Source organism: Pelobates fuscus, chromosome 6 (genome assembly GCF_036172605.1).
Source record: "Pelobates fuscus isolate aPelFus1 chromosome 6, aPelFus1.pri, whole genome shotgun sequence".
In the NCBI taxonomy this organism is placed as follows: Eukaryota; Metazoa; Chordata; class Amphibia; order Anura; family Pelobatidae; genus Pelobates; species Pelobates fuscus.
The window spans coordinates 105657242-105679740 of record NC_086322.1 but is presented as its reverse complement, the minus strand read 5'-3'; the positions used below and the strand labels follow the sequence as shown (position 1 = coordinate 105679740).

The 22499-nt window shown below is 37.4% G+C and overlaps 1 protein-coding gene across 7 annotated transcripts in view; it reads left to right on the top strand.

Annotated features, from left to right (window-relative positions):
• TENM3 (teneurin transmembrane protein 3) overlaps positions 1-22499 on the top strand; it is an 836163-nt gene that overhangs the window by 664230 nt on the left and 149434 nt on the right. For all 7 annotated transcript variants that reach the window (XM_063458145.1, XM_063458151.1, XM_063458150.1 and 4 more), the window contains 5 exons: positions 5185-5307; positions 9580-9794; positions 16330-16540; positions 17437-17538; positions 17692-17886. In XM_063458145.1, the coding sequence (XP_063314215.1) occupies positions 5185-5307; positions 9580-9794; positions 16330-16540; positions 17437-17538; positions 17692-17886 (846 nt within the window). The remainder of the gene's footprint in view (positions 1-5184; positions 5308-9579; positions 9795-16329; positions 16541-17436; positions 17539-17691; positions 17887-22499) is intronic.

Below are 22499 nucleotides of genomic sequence, written 5' to 3'. Positions count from 1 at the left end.
TTGAATTATTCACAACGTGCCCTTATTTTGTTATCAAACCGTAAGCAAATCCGCTGCAAACCTTGCTGCCTGGCAATTCAGACAGACACAATTTCCTTTAGATAAACTTGACAAAGTCCTGGATACACAATTGTAATGAAAAATGCTAAATCAATACACGGCTTTGTATTTTCACTGTAGAACTAAAGGATAAACCTCATCACAAGGAACTTCTGATTTGCCAGACACCAGTTCCACATATTAAACCCAGTATGCTTTTAACACTTTCAGTACCAATCACTTTTAGTGCTTTACATGCTGTCTTCTACTAGAGATACGTGATCAATCAAATCATTTTTTAAAATTTTTACTTAATAAAGTACTTAAGTATTTAAATAAGATTCGATGGCGTGACGGGGGTTGTATTCTAATGAACGCAAATTTTAAAGCTGTTTGCATTGTTTTTAATCTGTGTTTTGTGTTTCTTTTTAACATGTCAACTTTTTTTTTGATTAGTTTAAAGTAAATCACACTTTATCTCAATATATGTCACCTGTCACAAGACAATTAATATATGCATTGTTCTTTATGTGTATAATTACTAACATATTGGTTAAAAGATAAAAAAAAAAACAGTCTGATTTAGGTGGGACAGTTCTGATTTTAGGGTGCAGTCCTGCCATTCCAACTTTGTTCCCCGGTGTCCCTAAACAGCGTAGTGCGAGCTCATCATTAGACTCATTTGTGCTGCACTCAATGCACTAGGACTCTGCAGAGAGTCCTGAAACAGCTTGCTCAGCATGGTCCACCTTTAGTGGGCTGGCCTCCTAGCTTGGCACGCAGTATTTGTGTCACTGGACACCCCCTTTCACCCTGCCCAGGCCCGACGTCCCCTTTTTGGCACTCCAATATTGAGGGGTATGATTTAGGCTAAAATAACTGGGTTGAAACTATTGCAGAATTTGAGAAATTGTCCAGTTCAGCCAGTTTTGCTTAAATTGTGCCATTCTTATTTTAATGTAATTCTGAATTTAGCCAATAACCCAACGAATGTTCAAGTCATTAACAAAGCATACGCTATTTGTAATTACTTAACTTGAAAATGCAGTGACTCGACAAAGGAAATTCTAGCTTTGTGCAAAGAAGGCGATTTGGGAACTGCTAAAACTCATCTGTTTTTTACGCTTGGTCTTTTGGTCTATTTTAACCTAATATTTGCAATTCCACTGTCACTTCCCTGCAATTCCCAAATATGCAGCGAATGAATAGCTGATATCCCATGCAGTAACGTATAATTTGACTGATCTTTATGCCCCATCAAATTGTTTAACCTCTTTAGTGTCACCAACAGTAAAACATATTCAAACTAGGAGCACCTGAAACAAACTATGTTTATTTCTTGTGATTTAGCAAAGTAATCTCACCATGGGTTTCCCAGTTTGTACTGCCATGGGGCTGGAAAGATGTAACATAGGGATTTGTGTAACACAATACCGCAAATCCTCTCTTCTAGATTGATAAGGAGCACATAATCATTTCAAGCACTGGGAAAAAAATTACTGCTGAAATGCTCACTTTTTTAAAAAGTATTTAATTCCAACCATCAGAAGCTTTTGGCACGGCATGATGAAAATGTGTTTTCTAAAAACCGTTGGCAGACAAATTTAACAAGTTTGTTCTTTGACACACTAACAAAGAAACTAAAACAGATGGATAGATTGCGAACACAAAATGCGGTTAAATAACTTCCAAAGCCGTGCCATGCATCCTTTACTGGCGGTCCCAAAACGCTTGTCACACAAAAGATGTTATTGCAGAGACAAGTGGAAAAGATAGATAAAAAAATCCTATAGACACAAGAACAGGCAGCGTGATAAAATAGCCTCACAAAAACTGGCAAATTCTCCTACTTTCTTTTTCCAGAATAGTGGAATCTGTTATTTCCCTATTCTGTTTAATGTGTTCATTTTTAGAACAGGCTTTTTTGGTTAATTTGCAAATAGGAAACAATGTGGATGGATTGTAGATGACGCACATGCCTTTATGTTTCATTAGTATGTAGTACATTGGTAAAAGAGGATATATAGTATTCCTATTCATGAGTGGGACAGGGTGACAGTCAGCATATACTATAAGCACAGTAGGTTCTATCCTCAGACACTGCAGAAAAATAATTACAATGCAACAAGATGTTTGCTGTTAGGACTGACAGACACCCAACAAACAGGAGCCAAGTAACCTAATAAAGCAAACAGAAAAGCCCTAAACATATTACAAGACCTTAGAAGGGCCAGATTTAATGTTAAAACTAGAATAAACAGGACAAATCAAAGTCAGGATAACAGAGAGAAGGTACACGGTGAGACAAGACAAGTTCAAGGATAATAGAAATCAGAATAGTCAGAATACAAGCCAAAAGTCAAATACACAGAGGAATCAATATTGTAAAGCACTATGGAATCTGTTGGCGCTATATAAATGGCAATAAAAATAATAAACGCACTGTCAGATTAACCAGAATGGGAAACCAAGGCAGGAGACCGAATAACTGTCAGTTTACGTTTAAATAGCTAAAAGAGGGCTGTGATTGGCTACTCGTCATCACATGACCTTGGAATTTTGTGATGTCGCATGCATGTTAGAATCATAATTGTAGGCGGAACCTTTATATGGCTCTGCTGCGCAGCAATGAAGTCTGCTGTGGCACTCCTTTGACCCAACTAGCCACTAGCCACGCGTGCGGTAAGCGGACCCGGTTGCTTGCGTGACATGTGCAATTTGAGCCATATAAAGAAAGTATTTAAAAACAAAGTAGTATGATGTGGTCCAGTGTTTTGGCACAGACACTGTATAAAGAAGGTGCAAAGGTGTCACCCCTTCAATTTTCAGTCTATTTAGATTGAGTATGCGGTTTCTAAACCAAATACTTTATTTAGGTAGAGCAGTTACAGATGGACACATGGCAACCTGTAATAGACCTGCACACGTCAACGAGTGGCAAATATACACAGCAGGAAATTCTAAACAAAAGCTAATTTATGGAAAAATATGTGTTCCTAATCAAAGCCTGACTCTGCTGGGAACCATATAGAACACTGTAATCCTTACATACAGATGTTCTCATCTTACATTGACGATTTGGGATTGTTACAAACGCTCTCATCATACGTTATCACCCTGTGTGAACCCTTGCACTGCCGAAGTCACTCACTCTATAGTCAGGCTCATAAAAAACCCTGAAGGCAGAAAAGAGGTACATAATTATTACAGAAACCACCTTATACAGATCGCGAAGAATACAGAAGGCTTTACCTGTGCTGAAAGTTCATTTCAAACTAAAAAATGTACAGTTTAGGAGTACAATATTGATGATTAAGCATGAAGCATAAAACAGGCTAACATTTTTTAAATGTTATTTTCACTCAAAGTGTGGCGGTACCGTTAATATATTCTGGTAAACCTGAGACAATTAGTGAATGGTCCCACTAGAGTAAAAGGCCAAAAAGAGTACTCAAACAGAGTCCACAGTGCAGATGTAGTTCATAAAGGCTATTTTTTAGGATAATATGTTGCCTGGATATGACCGACACAACAGTGAGGTAATTGTTTGATACTCCACATTTAACAATAAAATATAGTAATTAACACATTGATAGTAGAGAATCTCCTATTTATCTGTAGTAGGAGAGACCCTATTCCTTAATAATGCCATTCCATTAAATTCCTTTCTGTGATTCTGTGCCCCTGTAAAAAGGTTTGAGCAGAACATCCTATCCTTTACGCACCAAAATTTGTGATTATATAGCCTGCAGCATGAGCCAGATGTAGCAGGTGACAATAAATGAGTATTGAGTTTTCCTGAAACTAGAGGAATGGGTGTGTGCATAGGTGGGCAGATTTATCAGTAGCTGGGCAGATGGACGGACGGTTGGAAAGACAGATGGTCGATTGGAGGAAAGATCGACCGATATATAGAGCAATAGACAGACAGACATGTGAATGACTATGAATTTTTCTAGCTATATAATTTGAATGCCAAGAACGGATTTATTCAAATACACTTGAAAGGCTTTGTCATAATGTTTTCTTAGGAATGGTTCTATCTTAATCCCGTAGTGTGTTTATGTATATGTGTGTGTACACACTCTATGTGTGATTTTCAGTCTCTTTACAAGCTTTGTGTCAAAATATGCATCCATGTAAGGTAAACATTACCTCTACACACACATACATTTATTTTAGCACATACGTAAGCACCTTTACTTGATTGCCTGCTTTGTTTGCATTTTGATTGCATTGTGTTTCCTCTGTAAAATGATCTGCTCATGTTTCTACATTGTTTGTTAGAGATGCAGAGCATTTTAATAATCAGTCTAACTCGTTTCATGAAATGTGACATGAACCATGTATGATATTCACAAGAATGTTTTCTGTTATATTTGGAACGTTTGTATATATATATATATATAAAATAGAGAATTGCTGGCACTCCTGGATTTCAACTACGGTTTATTGTCAAGACTCATGACAATAAACCGTATTGTTGTTGAAATCCAGGAGTGCCAGCAATAATCTATTTTCCATATTACAGTGTGCCTGGGCACCTGGTATCATTTAGCTGGAGTGCAAAAGTTAGAATTTTTTTATATATATATATATATATATACATACATAGATCCCTTTGAGTGAATATTTTGAATGATATTTCTTGTTTGTTTCTAGGATTGTTCAGGGAATCTTGGTTTCTGAATTTGCTAATAATATTTGTATCAGTAGTCTATGTGCCGTCTATGTATAATATTTAAATAATGAGATGTACAATTGCAAGTTAGGACTGACACATTATTAGTTGGAATATAAGTGGTACATGCCAAGATTTATTCAGCAAGGCAACTGTGGTGTATTGCAAATTGCAAAATAGCTAGTGAATTTTTCTAAATCAGCTTTTTGGCCTAATTTTTTTTCAATTTTAATTTTGAATTCACTGTATTTCAATGTATAGTAGATAAAACATATGGAGTTTTTCATTTGCATTGATTTAAATGTCCTATCTATCATCTATAGACATAATATATTGTGGTGTGTGTGTGTGTGTGTGTATGTGTATATATATATATATATACACACATATACACACATAGTTATTCTGTTATTCTTCCAAATAGGATTATTTATTTTTTAACAATATATATTTTTCCCTAACAGCCATGCATCTGTTTGGTCTCAACTGGCAGCTACAACAGACAGAAAATGACACGTTTGAGAATGGAAAAGTCAATTCTGAAGTGGTGCCAACACATGCTGTATATGTGCCCTCTGGTGATACGGGTAAGAATGATTCTATTTAAATATAAGATAGAGATACATATCTGTGTGTGAGTGTATATAAACAGTTTTGTTTTGTTTAAACTATTGTGCAAAGCAATCCATAATACGTTGTATACATCTGTTGCTGAGTATATATCTTTCAGGCATGATAATATATGGGTCGATGTGTCGTTAGAGAAGTGTACCCACTGGAATCAGTCAGAGCAGTCATGCAACACGTACAGGCTGCCTCTGGCAATCCAGCTGTTTTAGTTGACAGCTCCCATCATGCCAAGCCAGCCTGCCATTCTTTGTGGAAGCGCAATGGGAGTTGTCACCCACATCAGTTGGAATGCCTGAGGCTTTCTATCCTTGCTCCGCAGTGTATGTTGAAAAAAATAAAAATAAAACAGAGTTAAAATTAAATTAGCCATGGGAACGGGGGTAACAGCATTGATGTATAGAATGTGAAAAATAATCTGTGCACTAAAGAGTTTACGGTGTAATTAATGCTGTAGAAATCACTGTCAGCACATACAGAGCAGTATGCAGGTTTATAGCCACCTCTGCTCCGAGGCTCCTAAAGAAGCATTTCAAAGATAAAACACAAATAAAAAAGAGCTCTATTCAACTAATCTGTTGTCTCAAATGGATCTATGTAACCCAGCTGTGTGCTTGGTGTTTGCTGTATTTGCACCTCCAGCTTTACTGTTGGGTTAGTAATTAATATAATGCCGGCAGGGTGATGTTATTCACTCATCAGTGAATTGCATGTAACTGATAACAATATTTTAAAGTCACAGTCACAATATATATGTTGGAAAAGCCCCTGCCATGGGTAATTTTTTTCATGTGTAACTACTGTGTTTACATTTTGCATTCCATATTTCAGTTTTCCACAATTCACAGCTCCAAAAGGTTTTGAGCCTACATGGACTCCAACACGTTTGTCTGCTTTATTGATTGGCCTGTTATCTTGAAATTCATGCACTCTGGAATGACACTTTAGTTCTGGTCCTGCCATACCTTTCCATATTCTCAACACAAGAAGGAACCTGACAGCTTTGGCTTGTTCTGTCACTGATTTACTAGGTCTTAATTCTTGAATAATGTTTGAATATATGTGGTAGGCAAATAGACATTTCAGGTATATTGTTATTTGACCCTTAAAACGCCATTTGCAAAATCCTTTTGTCTAACTAGTATTCAGACGCTTACCAGGGGTGCCACTTTTTCTACCAGGGGCCACTTTTCTCAGGTGCTTGGTCATGTTTTGGTGAGCAGAGGCCACTTTCCTGGGGTTGCCTGGGTCCCTATTGACTAGCAGAGACAATTTACCGGGAAGCCAGTTGGCCAGTTGGCCACTTTTCTAAGGGTGTTCTGGCATCCTAATGAGAAACAGGGGCCACTTTCCAAGGGTTCCTGGGATTTTAATGAGGAGCAGGGGCCACTATCCTGGGAGAAAACTATTAAACAGGAGCCACTTCCCTTGAAGGATCCTGGCTGGCTATTGGTGAACCAAAATCTACTTTCCTGGTGTGCCAAAGCACCTATTAATGCCACTTTACTGGGTTACCTGGGTGTGTATTTGTGAGCCTGAGCCATTTTACTGTTGGCAAGCAGGAGACATTTTCCCCAGGTATTAGAGAGCAGGGAACCACTTTCTTGGAGCACCTAGGGCATCAAAGGCCACCTTCCTGGTGTTCCTGGTCACCTATTTACAAGCAGGGGACACTTTACTTGACAGTTTCCAAGGCGGTTATTGACAAGCCAAGTGCCATTGTACAAGGATGCCTTTTTTTTTTTTTTATTGCTGAATAAGAGTCAGTTTCTCTTATTGCCTGAGCAGCCTTAGGCAGCTTGAAAAGGATAAAAAAATAAATCTGAAAAGAAATAAAAGAAAATGAACCTGTAAGAAATAGATTATTTCCCTAAATACTAGTTAGGCTAAAGGCTTTGCCTTTGCAAGTAGTGTTTTAAAGCCCAAATAACTATTTGCCTACACATAAGTAATTTTTCTAGGCAAAAGCATTTTTACAGAAATTACTATTTGCCTTACAGATAAACATATAGTGGCCACTTTATCAGATAAATCCTAATAAGTAGTAGAACCCCATTTACCTCCAGAACCGTATGATTTCTTCATGGAATGAATTAAACAAAGTACTGGAAAAAATCTTTATGGATTCTGATTCATTCTCACATGTTAGTTGCAGTTGCTGCACCCTTGTTGGCTGAAGATGTATGCTATGTATCACGTCACCACAAACGTGCTCTACTAGATCAGGAGAGGGTGACTTTTGAGATCATTAGAGTCATACTTAACATGTAATATGCTTTTGACAAAGTATGCTATCTTTTTGGATATAACTATTGGAGGATTTGTGATATAACATGATAAACACTTTCAACAAAACTTTTCATGTAGGATATGGCATCTAAATGATACTCAGAGGGTATAAAGAGATCCTAATAAATGCCAAAACTAGACCAATATGGGCATTCAGATTGTTCACACCAGATTGTTATCCCATCATCTGAAAATCCTACTAGCTCAGCTGCTTCTAACAGGGATCAACAATTATTCCATGGTTAGAGTCGCATTTTTTTTTTAATATACAAAATAATACTGCACTCAGGTTTTGTCAGGTACTAAGATAATTCTTTATTCACTTTGTGTGTGTTCTAGAACTTTTACCTAAAAAAAAAAAAAACTGTTGTAGTATTATACCAGGGGTACACTTAAACTGAATATAGAGTGCAAGAAACACAACAAAAAACTACCTTGTGTAAAAGAAAACAGAAATAGGTATATATAAAAATTACTGAAAGTCTTTCGTATATTACAATAATATGGCAATAATATGGCAAGCGTTCTAGAACATATACAAAGTGAATAATCTTAGTCTCTGACAAAACCTGAGTGAGGTATTATTTTGTATACTATATCATTTTTTTCAGCCAGTTGTGGTGGGTATGCCTCAATATCCGTACTGGCAACCCAAGTGAGTACCAGCATTATAGCTATTTTTTGAGAGTCATATTGTTTCTTTCCCATTCTGATGGTTTGAACATAAGTGACTAAAATAATAGCTGAAGGGTAATAACCCTATCCTCAAGATGCCTTTATTACTTTTTGATCCCATAAAACTTATCTTCCTCTGGCTAACCACTAACTAACACATTTTTATGGACATGACACATTCAACAGAACGTAGAATACGCGCACTGCCTCCAGTCGATTGAGGATAGTCAGGCCTAAAGATAACTTACATATAGCTTACTTAAAAACATGTATTTATTGAGTCTCCTAGGGATTTAAAATAGAAAGCAGCAAGACTCACAAATCAGTGCTGTGAATGTAGCAAAACAACCATGTCTCCATGTTTCATACAACAACTTTTTAAGATGTTGTGAAATGTCTGTTTTTGTAAAAATATGTTTTTTGCAGAAGCCAATTTGAATTTAGAATTAAAACCAACATAGTATAACAGCAGAAGAAGCCTATCAGATTTCTTCCATGCACCACAATGGTCCAAGTATTGTCATTGGAACCTTTGAAACAGAAATGAGATATCCCCAAATCCAAGACCGCTTGTGCAACATGAGGACTAGGTAGAACACCACTGATCTATCAATGGTTAACATTCTAGGTGTCATGAGAGCAACTTCATTCAGGAAGGGGTTATCCAACTCTAATTGCCATTCTGCAAAGCGTAGCTGAATTTGCTGTATTAGATCGCTTTAAATGAATATTGATTCATTCCCTTTCACCAAAAGGTGTCTGGTTTCTCCCAGGTTGCTGTGCTGTACATAATATCAGTAGTGTGAAGTCATGTTGTGTGGTTATTTGCAACACAAACATGTAATATGTTACCCTTAAGACATTCTGTAGCACCAGCTTCGGATCCAAGGTTATGTCAATGGGTGAGAGCACATGCTATCGATTGTCTATATATATTTCACCTTGATGTGTGACTCACTGATTAGTTAACAGAAGACACATGTCATATTCTCCTGCCATCCTCGCCAGACGACTGGCAGCTAATGTGTTATTTGGAGCATATGCTGTCAGTCTACCTGGCCGAATGAAAATACCGAAGAGTAGCATATTTTGGTATATTTCTTCATTTTTGCAAGTAATTATTTCTTGGAGATCTGTATAATGTACCAGTCACTCATTACTGCCCCAGTGTGTTAATATTCTTCACTTATATTTCACTTTGTTATTCTGATTAATTAAAGTTGAGATTTGTAAGATTACAAATATGTTCATTATTTTGACTATTCTAGGTAAATCTGGTGGTTTTGCTCAAGAAAACAACACAATTGACTCTGGAGAGCTTGACGTTGGCCAAAAAGCGCTGCAGGAGATTCCTCCAGGGGTATTCTGGCGATCACAACTAGCTGTAGATCAACCACAGTTTCTAAAATTCAACATTACTCTTCAGAAGGATGCACTCATTGGGGTGTATGGGAGGAAGGGACTGCCACCTTCTCACACTCAGGTAACTCTCTCACGAAATTGATCCGATTCATGCTCATCTGCTTTTTGATGCAAACTTAAACTTTCTGTGGCTAAGAGAATTATGGAGTCAATGAACGTGACTGGTAAACAAAACCTAGTTGAGACAAAAAAAACCTTAAAAAAAAGTCCTAAAACTTCACTACGTTCACTGAGGGCTTATTTATGGAAAAAGCTCCATTCACTGGTAATGGCAGGAGGAAGGGTCAAGGTGTTTTGCATAATCTAATGGAAACATGCAATTTTAAGATGATGATTTGTCTTTTTATGTGGCTTGCAATTTCAGTTCCTGTTTCTAATCACCTGACACTCCTTCTCCTACTTGTCCTCTCTCCCCTATAGTCAAACCAAGGGAGTACAAAAATTATTGTCTAGTAAATTTGAAAACGATTCCATGTACAGATTTTTTAAAAATTTTACATCAGTTTTTATTTAGTGATTACCTTAGTGAACATTGCATTGGATCTTGCTACAACCTAGACTTACGGTGGTCCACAGGTTGAGGAATTTTGCTTGGTTTTACTGAAGACATTACAGCAAATATCGAGCATCAACATTTGGGGAAAAAAAGCTACAAAATATTAGAAAATGTTCTTACATCAGCTAAAAGTCCACAATTTCCTGATTCTACAAGGTGAACGCAGACCTGCTCAAGAGCCAAACTGTCAGCACAGATCCCAACACAGTTCAAAGGCTACTGGTAGCTCAGGACATATCTTCATAGGTTCTCATTAACCCTGCACCAACATTTTAATCCTTTGATAACCAGTAACCATTTCAGCGTATATTAAGCCTTGCTTTTGCAGAACCCTGAAATATATAAATTTTAAACATTCCTGAATAAATAGGCTCCCTAGCCAGCGTAACACAAACAGCTTCTTTCTATTTTATAAATGTATGAATGTAACCTTCCAACAAAAAAACATTCTTCCCAGCAGCTTGCTAATGAAGCTCAGTGAATAGTGGAGTTAAGTCTTCTCAACTCTTAGTCCTGGGAAAACTAGCCTGCAATGTTTTTTTCTTGATTAACCTGCTACTTGGAATGTCAGATAAAAATATCTAAGGGAGAACTTGAGTTTAAATGAAAATAATTCAGAATTTGTAATGTCATTTCCAGTCAGTGAGATGAGCAATGCTTTAAAAAATCGTTATGTTGGCATTTTTTAAGGAATCCAGGTTTTATTTTTTTTAAATGTTTTTTTTTAAGGGTTAAACATAAATTTTATTATTTAGTCTTTCTACAACAACAATTATAATAAAAAAGCTGGTAAAATTCCGCTGCCCTGATTAAGTTTCTTTAGGCCTGGCATGTTCTATAAAATGTTAACTAGCCAATGCCAATAGTATTTCTTATTCCCCCTGGCCAGTGCAGCTAAAAGAACTGTGAACCATTATATTGTGTCTAGAGTTTACTTTGCCAAGGTTAGGAAACACTGTAGTCTCATACCGTGTAGAGATTAACCTCAATTTTCTCTGCCTTCTGCATCCATCATTGTTGCCATTTCTTATTGCGTGTGCCCATTTCTCACTGTCCTAATGTAACCATGCATGGCACTGCTCAATGCCAGACCAAGCAGCGCTCTCTGCTAATGAAAATATACACAATAGTCACTCAGGATTTTTTTTAAAAGAGACAGTTCTTTTAATAGCGGATGACACAAAACATTAGTTTAATCCGTGCTCTCGATTTTCTGGACACTATAGAAATTTAAAAAGGGATGGAATAGAATCTCGTGATTATAATGTTTGACCTCTTTTCAGTAAATCAGTAAAACATCTGAATGCCATGAAATGCTTCTCTGAACTCAATGGGGGAGATTTATAAAGGCAAAGCAGGTACTACTTCATGCAAAAAGTGCTAAATAGTAACAATTGTTCTATAGGTTTCTGTGGTATTTGCTCCAAATGTATCTCTTTGCTCCAGAATAGCACATGGTTTTGTCTTGATGAATGTGTTCCACTATTTATAAGATCTGGTAATTTGTGGAAACCAGCAAAATATTCATGATGACCTAATTCTATTTTACTGGAGGATCATGGGAAACATCAGTTTGTATGAAATATTCCCCACCTTTTTACAGAAGTGTTGCTTTATTAAGTGAAATGTATAAATAAGCATAGACCTTAAACAATGTAAAACGTGTAATATCTGTGGGATTAAAAACCTATAATTATATGGAATGTGACAATGCAACATTAACAGTTCTAGTTGTTGTTTTAACAGCCGTTTTCCACCAATCCTGGAATCTATTCAGTCTTAAGGGTAACAATTCACTCAAAGTGAAAAATATTCAATTTGTATTTTAAAGGAATCCTGTTAGGAACCAGGAACCAGGCAGAGACAGAACGTAGATGCAAAACACCTTTACTATAAATAGCAAATAATGTCATAAACCAAAAGCAAAGTCCAGGAGGCAAGCAGGGGTCAGGCACCAAAGCGGGTAGTCAGGCGAGCCAATATCAGGAGAATGGAGAGCAGTGGAGTCAGGGACAAGGCCAGAAGTCAGGAACCAGGAACACACAGGAAATAGGAAGTCTTCTGGGAAACAGGAATTCAATTGAGCGAATTATGCCAAAAAGCGCAGCGCCCTGTATCAGACCTGCTTAGTTCAGTGAATACATCCAGCTTTTCTTAAAGAAGAATGGATGTGACGCTCGCCAGAGGGACCAAGGTAACTTGCCTGTGCCAGGAACAGTTTCAGAATCTATTAATGTAAATATCTTTTTTATATATATATATATATTGCTATTTTTAAGATTTTTTTTGCATTTTTAATTTATTACCTAAAAATAATGGGGAGAACTTCCATGCTACAGTGTGCCTTTATGCAACCATTCACGAGCCATGCAACAAACAATATTTTTGCAGGGTGCAATATTGGGTAAATATTGTCTTATTTACTTGGTAAGGCATTCATAAAACTGAGCATGGCAGGGACATGCAGGATAGTTTAGAGGATTCTCAAATACATCAGACACAAATAATTGACACCGGTTCCAAAGCAATCAATGCTAGACTGAAAGTCTATTGTGACACTTGCTAAAATGTCAGTATCATTGAAACACAAAGATCAATATGCTTATTTAAAGAGACTTTTGGATACAACAAAGGACTTTGACTGCTTAAAGCAAAATTAAATGAAGGTGAACATACATCCTTTTTTATTCACAGAAAATAATGAATTTGCTTCATTAAAAAAAGAAAAGTGTGTTAGAAGAAAATCTTGTTATTTTTCTGTTTAAATGAAAGACCAACGATTTTCTGAAAAAAACCCAAAAAAACCAACTCAAAACATCATAATAAAAAAATAACTCTGACAGAGTCGAACAATTATATAGCAAACAATTAATTGTGTTGTGATGCGGGACATGTCTGTGTGGGTTGTAAAGTAATAGAAGACAGAACAGTCCCTTGTGTATTAAATATTAGCTGTGCCAGCTAATCTGTTTCTTCGCAGATATTATAACCAAGTAACTATGTGTTAAAACAAGTAATGTTAGAATTTGTCTCCTTTCCAAACATGCCGCTTGATGGAAAATAGACTATTCTTGTATTGAAGTGGAGTACTGAAAGGGTTAACACAAAAGGCGAAAGCATTTTTTTGTGTTTTATTTGTATACCTTTTTACTCTGTGTACATTTGTTTTGTCACCAATTATGGCACAGACTATGCCTACAAAAGAAAGCTTTGCTGTGCCGCAAGTATCTCTGTAACTGCTTTGGACAATAAAGTTATACATTTTTGATATTTTTCCCAACATTCAATTGAGACTGAAAGCTCAAATTGCAGATAATAACGACACACAATTGCAGAAATTCTGCAGAGACAAGGACATCAAAAGATGCTTCGAGCACATATATTTAACATCTCTATTACTAGTGCATTTGACATCCAGAGACAACCGTCTAGGCTTCATTTGTGCTGCTTCGGGATCTGTAACACTGAGTAAAAATATAAATCCCAATAACATTTTACCCTACTGGTTATTCATATTGAATATAGGCACATCACAAAGTCTGTGTGTGACCATTGTGTGGAATTCAGTTTAAAGATACATTATAAGATGCTACTGTAATAGAGCAGAACTCCATTTGGGGATCCTTCCACTTGACCTGCTTAGCTATTTGCACTGTGTCTGCATGTGTACGCCTCTGGGTTATGTCATGTTATGTCAGAACGGCTGCGCTAGGCCTACTGGAGAATTAGAACTATCATCTATTTTCAAGTAATAATTCTGTACCATACTTCCTCCCCCTTCCATCTTCCCTTGGTTTATATAGATCCTGCCCAAGGTCACCATACTATTCACTACTCGAAGAACGTGCATTTCCGTATAGTTCACTTTATACAATATACCACACTCCACTGTGGGAGCAGCTAAGCATACAAAACAGCATTGTGCATTATTGCAGTAGATAGTGATCCTTAGAGTTAATGGTTAGTGACTTTGTGCTGTGAAGCTTGCACGTTCTTTGACAAGTATAGCAAGAAAGGAGAAGAAAAGATTTCATTTTCTAATTCCATCAGGAATATCACTGAATGTCTCTATGCTTCATTGCCCCTTTGGAGCAAGCATAAACCATTGGACTTCAGTTAACCCTATTCGGTTATACAGCAGGCCAGTGCTGTTTGCACTTGTCTGTTTTATATATCTTCTAAACGAATATGCACTTGTCTGTTTTATATATCTTCTAAACGAATTAGAGGATTTCAAATCAGAGATTTATCTCTCAAATATCTTTCTCTGTTCATCATTTGATTTCCAACCATATCAAGTAATTATTTAGCTGCAGAAGCATTTTCCTTTGTTTTGATGGGGTACATATTTCATATGTTGTTACAGTGTGGGCTTATAAAGCACTTTGAGAGCTATAGACTTGTTTTAATTGCCATTGTGGTCAAGAAAGGTCTCTATTCTAATAACATTTATAAATAGAAATTATTCGCAGTGTAAGGCTTCAGAGAATGTGAATTTCAGATGTTTGAAAAATACAAAGGTCTTCTGAGCAGATCAGATACCAAGGTCAAGACCATGTATTCAAATGCGTCCTGCAAGCAGACATCATTGCCATTGGCCTGACTTCAAACATTAACCGCAAAGGTCTCTCTTTCTTATGTGTCCTATGAATAATGTTCATTTTCTACCAATTAAACAGAATACAGGATGACAGGATATATATTTTATCACTTGTTCAGTTAAAAGGAGACCCTGTTGGGACAAAAATGATAAGAAGAGTGATTCGTAGTGCTGAAAATTCTACCTATATCTTGTGCTAGCCAAAGAGCAGACCTATAGATAAACCTCTGGAGTGTATGTCTGCATTGCAAAACTTAATGTAAATGAGTTGGCCACGGGTGGGGACAGAGGGTGGACAGTGATCTATCAGTTGGTCCTAATTTCAGCTGTCTGGCTGTGTTGGTCCAGCTGAAATAGTGGGTGCAGTCGAAATTGCCTTTTGTGTAGCCGAATGGTCTTGCCCCGTTCAGTATGGTGTTCTCCAGACTTTAGTGAATAAACCTGTAAATGTCTATGGATATTGCTCTGATAAAGCCCAGAGATTTAGACAGACTATTAAAATCTCCCCAGCATAATGTAAAACATCAGCTCACTTCTTCCTTGTTCATTCACAGTTGCTAGTTTTATCTGCTTATGTTAGTGTGATTGTATGCTGCTAGGCCTTCACTGTATGCTGTTTCCATAATGCATCTATCGTGTAAGCCTCTCACAGTGGAGTAAATTCCTAATGATAACTAATATGGGCAAGGTAAATAGATCCAGCAGGGGACTGTAAAGCCACCTCAGCTGATTAGCAGCAAGGTCTCTGCATTATGCTTTTGTTTTCAAGAGAAATGTGCGTGCTGCATATAAATTCCCTTAGAAAACAATGCATGCCTAATACTCCATCTCAGTGGACCACAGAAGGTGAGGGACAGGGCACCTAACAAACAGTGAGACAGCGCAGCATTAAAATAAAGTGAAAAACAAACACACGAAAAAGCAAAACAAAAGCAAAACAACAAACAATCTTACAAATCTTCCAACTGTCCCCTCTTAAAGAACTTATATTGCAGAGGCCAAATCACAAATATTATTTATCATTAAAATAAAATACATCTCTGGGTGTTTTAATCCTTGAAAATCAGATAGTTGTTAAAGGGAATCTGCAAAAGAATTCATGGCTTTTGTTTGTTTTCTCGTTATTTTTGCAGATTCCAAGTTGAAGAACATTCTTTTTGTTGATGGTTATGGTGTGTGAGAATCAATATTCTACAAAGATATATTATTCAATGCCTTCTATTATTTTGTCAAGTATTTTTGGAAATCTGCAGCCCAGATTTATAAATGTTTTGTGCTTTTTCATAAATATATATCTCATTATATTGTGATGATAATTATATTGCGTATAGTGCATTGAAAATCAGTAAAATAAAACTGTAGTCTTGACTTATATACCGGGATAATTGCATCCAAGTGTGAAAAACGTACATTTACATTGCATTTTACGTGTCTTTTTAGTATGACTTTGTGGAACTTCTGGAAGGGAGCCGGTTAATTTCGAGAGAAAAACGCAATTTGCTTGAGTCTGAGAAGACCACTCGATTACCGAGGTCAATAAGCCTTCATGAGGCTGGATTTATCCAGTACTTAAATTCTGGGATCTGGCATATTGCTTTTTATAATGACGGCAAAAACCCAGAACCAGTTTCATTTAACACAATTGTGATAGGTAAGTGTGAATTGTAAAAACCTGATCTGTTTTTGTAGTTTTTTTTTTACTTTTTAGTTTTGCCCTAGTAAATATTTAGATCTCTATGTTATGTTACCATCATTTATTTATAAAGCACAGATTCATTTAGTTTTTTTCTGTAGATTGAAGACTCATTATTTGTGAAACCTCCCATGGGAAATAAAACAAGATTATCTGCAGCTGTGAATAATTTACTGACCTCAAACTGTGATTGGATCCAGGGGGCAGTTGTTCATCACCTATTTTGTATATAGCATTTAGTAGGCCAGCACAACCTTCCCTGTTGGTTTTATGTTCTTTCTTAGTTCCACATCAGTGATAAGTAATGCCCTAATAAGTTTAGCAATCTATTTCACAATCTAACATGTATTTCTGTCCTTCTATGCTTTGTCACTGGATGTGCATGATGTGGTTTGTACCAGTGGTTCATTATTCTGGTCAATGACTTAAAGGCTTTGCCCTGTTCCATAATCATAGAGCCACCTGTCTGCCTTCCTGTTATATGGAGTTTGAGGTCTGAGTTTTCTGCACTGTTTAAAAAGTGACTGACATGCATTTCCACTCTTAGCTAATTACTGTAGCTCTATCTGCTAAAGCAGCGAGCAAGAATGCAATTTCAAACTAGTCAAGTCGCATTAAAAATATCCCGCGTCTCGGACATTCTTGTCATAAGAAATTGAAACTCGTAATCCTGTCTAACACGGACAGTAATTATCGGAAATAAGTCAATATTTACTTTCTTCTGAGTTACTGAGCAAGCTGTGAATAAAAATAGCCAACTAAAATAATAAAAAAAAAATAGAAGCTTTCATTTATTTCATGACCTCCGTAGGTCTCCCTCTGTCAACAAACTCAATGAGTTCTTTCTCTTTCAGAGTCCGTTGTTGAATGCCCCCGAAATTGCCACGGAAATGGAGATTGTGTGTCTGGTACATGCCATTGTTTTACTGGATTTCTAGGCCCTGATTGTTCAAGAGGTACACAAGCTGGTTTCTGTCTGTTTACCACATCTGACGGGTAGAAGAATTGTCACTATTTCCAGAATCTAACTTTTATTGTTTTTAATTAGTCTTCTTTATATAAATATATATAGACGCTTAATTTTTCTTCTTTCATGTTCTGTTTCACAGCTGCCTGTCCGGTATTGTGCAGTGGTAATGGCCAGTATGCCAAGGGTCGATGTCTATGTTACAGTGGATGGAAAGGAACAGAATGTGACGTTCCCAGTACCCAATGTGTGGATCCAATTTGCGGAGGCCATGGAATATGCATTATGGGATCCTGTGTCTGTAATTCGGGATATAAAGGAGAAAACTGTGAAGAAGGTACATTAGCAATTTCTAACGGCTTCCTAATTCTCTCACGGCTTCATTGGTTAAACAAAATTATTTCCTAAAACACCTCCTTTTTCAATATATTGGCCAATACATGGATAAATAGTATATTGAGTGTGAGCATTTACATATATTGGTAGATTGATCTATATGTGGTCACATAGAGAATATAGGTAAACTCACCTCAGTACCTAGAAAAACTCAATGAAACGGTTTACTATTTTCAGCTCGCTCCTCTCCCTCTGTTGCTCTAGCATAGATGAATGAATGACGGCAGCCCTATCAGATGCAAAGTATACCAAGAGTACAACAAGTGTTTTAATGGAGGACATGCAGTACAAACGTTTCAGTTTGCCCCATCCTCAATGCATTCTTTATTGTTCACTCTACCACATTCTGGCCGCCCATCTCCAGGACACAAGGGTTAAAATATTTTATTGAATTTACTGCATTATTAGTATTGCCATCACCTGCAACTAGACCATGAGGGATTTTGGGAAATGTCTGGTAGCACTGACCATATACAATAATCACGTTATAAACAGAGATTGTTTATTTCTGTCTTGTGTCAACTTGGAAGATTAATAAAAATAAGTTTTTTCCCAAATGTAGAGAGAGATTGAGATAAATATATATCCTTTAAAGGAAGGCAGGACAGACTTGCTTCACGTTACAGGATTTGTCGGTTCTCTGGGAAGACAGCAAATCTTAGTCAGTCTACCCAAGGCAAAGCACCCAGAGTTCTTTAGTCTAATGATTCTTCTTGTGCCTGTAATTGATTAAAAAAAAAATCCCAGACTATAATGTAAAGAAAAGCTTACTTAGTTTGGTTATTAAGAGGTTACTAATAACACTGACAAATTACTCTGCAGTGACTAAGCATTTGGTAATGTATCATTCACATAGTACTGAAGACATAGGTTCCTAATATTGTACTACTGCCCATTTGATCACTATAATATCAAAGAGGTGGTATCCAGAAATTTTCCCAGTGGCTGGCACTCCTGTTGTTGTGCACCACATCTTCTCTGATGCCTTGCCAGTAATATGGCTGTAAGAGCAATATGAGAGATGTGGTCCACAGTATCTGGAGTACCGAAGGGTGTCTATCTCCTGAACAGCCAATGTACCATGGGGATTATGTAGATATTGGACATGGGATTTGGTTATTATTAATAATATGAAATCATAATATGAAATCTTTTAATAAAAGTTAATCCAAAAATCCCAATGGGGAAAACATTGGATTGGCTGAGATCATCTACACTTATGATCTCAACCAAAGAGGTGGAGTGGAAGAATGGAGACAGGTGCAGCAAGAGCTGAACGGTAAGTTAGCATCCCCTTTCAAACCCTCACATAGCCATGGGGACACTAAAATAGATAGCTACAAACACTAGCGTTATGAATGCATGTTTGTATTACTCTACAGTGTTCCTTTTCAAATTGATTTTGAATTCCCAACAATTCTTATTTTACTAGATAACCCTGCATGCCTTGTAGAAATTAGAATCCAGAAAGAAATACATGCTTGTATTCTCATCTCAACTTTATCTAGCAGTGGCGTTTAAAAAAAAACAAAAAAACTTTCTGTTGGGTTATTCGAGTTGCAAATATTTATGGTCATTAGTACAGGTGCTGGACAAGCTATTATCTCAAAAGTAAATACACACAAATTTTAGGAAAGAGAAAGATGTTGTACCCTGCGCCATTCATTCTTACTTTTATTTGTAGCCTGCAGTAGAGCTGCCAGCAAGATAGAAATAATACATTGTATATCTTTATTGCTGTAAAATAGCAGGGAAGGCCACCAGTGCTTCAAGCTGTACACATAGATTTGTTTGTTTAAATGTAACTTCCTGAAGATCCACTATTGGACTGCAGTCCTATAACATTCCATGCACTGTATTCACATCCCGTCTGTAAATCATAATGAAACATGATAACTGGCCCTGGGATTACCAGATGTAATTAGGAAACCTGCGAGCGTATTATGTAAAGTACAGTCCATTTGGCCCTATTTTATACAAAGGGGGAAAAAAACTGCATTTCTTTCTTCACTCAGATTGCTTGTATTGATCTGCATGTGCAAAGCAATGCAATTAAGCCCCTGGAATTAAATTTTCAGACCACTGACCCTACAAGTGTAAAGTTTTATTGAGTCAAATTGCTGAATTAAGCCTCATCATCCAAAACACATTAATGGCAGTTAAGAAAGATATAGAGTATTCAGCCTAGGCATAAAAGGGGGTATGAAGATCTATTGAAGCTGTCAGAGTGAGTTTTGGTCAATTAATTGTATTTCTGACACGGAATGCTTTATTTTTTTGCGCCCTCATTGGCAGAACAGAAGAGTCAATTCCTGATTGGCTGAATGATCCTTCAGCATTTAATTCACATGTAATTACTTATTAAACAATTGTGTTTAGTTCAAGAAGCCAATGTGTAGTTTCACAGTGACACAGGAACAAATTATTTTTTTGTCACCTAGACTGTAAACAAGGCATAGATATAAGTAATCGTAGCCAAAAAAAAAGGTTTGATTCTTCACTAATCTATTGCTGTATTTGTTGTAAGTGTGGAGTGCAGAAGCAATTAAACAATCAATTTAATGGTTAACTCTCTGAGGTTGTATTACTGGAAAACAAATAGTTTACATAGGACACGAGGTCATGCATTTAGACTAGAAGAAAGAAGATTTCGTCTAAGGCAAAGGAAAGGTTTTTTTACTGTAAGAACAATCAGGATGTGGTTTTATCAGAGTCCATACAGATGTTCAAACAGCTACTAGATGCATACTTGCAAAAACAGAATATTCAAGGATATAATCTTTCAATGTAGGGTAATAACTGTTTGATCCAAGGATAAATCTGACTGCCATTCTGAGGTCAAGAAGGATTTTTTTTCCTAGCTTGTTGCAAAATTGGAAGTGCTTCAAACTGTTTTTTTGCCTTCTTTTGGATCAACAGCAAAAAACATATGTGAGGAAGGCTGAACTTGATGGACGCAAGTCTCTTTTCAGCTATGTAACTATGTAACTATATGTAAAAGGGGGTCTGCCATTTACACCCCTGAATACAACATTAAAAATCGCCTATAACTTGAGTTAACTCTTTTTTTTTTTTATTAAATGCTGTGTTTTCTATTAATTTCTATTAGAGATTTAGCAAATAATGTCATACTCAAGTTTGGGCAATGAACAACCAGAGCAAACAAGTAGGTGTATTTTAACAGTGAGAGACCAAATAACAAACAAAAAATCCAGAAAAACGCATGTTAAAAAAGTTATACATTGATTTGCATGTCAATGAGTAAAATAAGTATTTGATCCCCTATCAATCAGCAAGATTTCTGGCTCCCAGGTGTCTTTTATACAGGTAACAAGCTGAGATTAGGAGCACTCTCTTAAAGGGAGTGTTCCTAAACTCAGCTCGTTACCTGTATAGAAGCAATCAATCAATCAGATTCCAAACTCTCCACCATGGTCAAGACCAAAGAGCTGTCCAAGGATGTCAGGGACAAGATTGTAGACCTACACAAGGCTGGAATGGGCTACAAGACCATTGCCAAGCAGCTTGGTGAGAAGGAGACAACAGTTGGTGCGATTATTCTCAAATGGAAGAAACAAAATAACTGTCAGTCTCCCTCGGTCTGGTGCTCCATGCAAGATCTCACCTCGTGGAAATTCAATGATCATGCGAATGGTGAGGAATCAGCCCAGAATTACACGGGAGGATCTTGTAAATGATCTCAAGGCAGTTGTGACCATAGTCACCAAAAAAACAATTGGTAACACACTACACCGTGAAGGACTGAAATCACTGGCTTACATTCCGCGGTCACAGGGGTCGCAGCTGCGACCGGGCCCGGCCCACCAGGGGGCCCGTCCTGTGACCCGGGTATGTATGCCAGTGCGGACATATTTTGCCAGCCTCTTCTCCTGGGGGTCCCAAGAGCTGGCCACCGCAGGCCTCCCATGGCTGGCAGTGGTGTCACTTGGTGGGCGAGTGGGCGCGCAAGGGAGCATTCTCTCCTGAGCTCTCTCTGCCCAGCTCCCTCGCGCATACTGCAGTGATGCCGAAGCCGGAATATGACGTCATTCCGGCTCTGGCATCAGTAAGCGCCGCGCAAGGGAGCTGAACAAGAGGATCAGTGCTCCCTCGCTGCCTGCAGGACCGGCCGCCCAGAAGCCCCACTGGACCCCAGGGAAAGCTGGAATCCCCTCAGCACTCCACACACTGTGTGTTAGTTTTTGTGTGTCAGTGTATGTGTCTGTTAGTGTGTGTCTGTTATTGAATGTGTGTCTGCTAGTGAGTGTGTTAGTTTTTGTGTATGTGTGTGTTACTGTGTGTGTTAGTTGTGTGTTAGTTTGTATGTGTCTGTTATTGAGTGTGTGTCTGCTAGTGAGTGTCGGTGTGTGTGTTAGTTTGTGTGTGTCTGTTACTGAGTGTGTTAGTTTGTGTGTCTGTTACTGAGTGTGTTAGTTTGTGTGTCTGTTAGTGTGTGTCTGTTAGTGAGTCTGTTTGGTATCTGTTAGTGAGTGTGTGTTTGTCTGCGAGAGTGTATGTTTTGTAAGTGAGTGTGTATGTATGTTAAAACCCCTT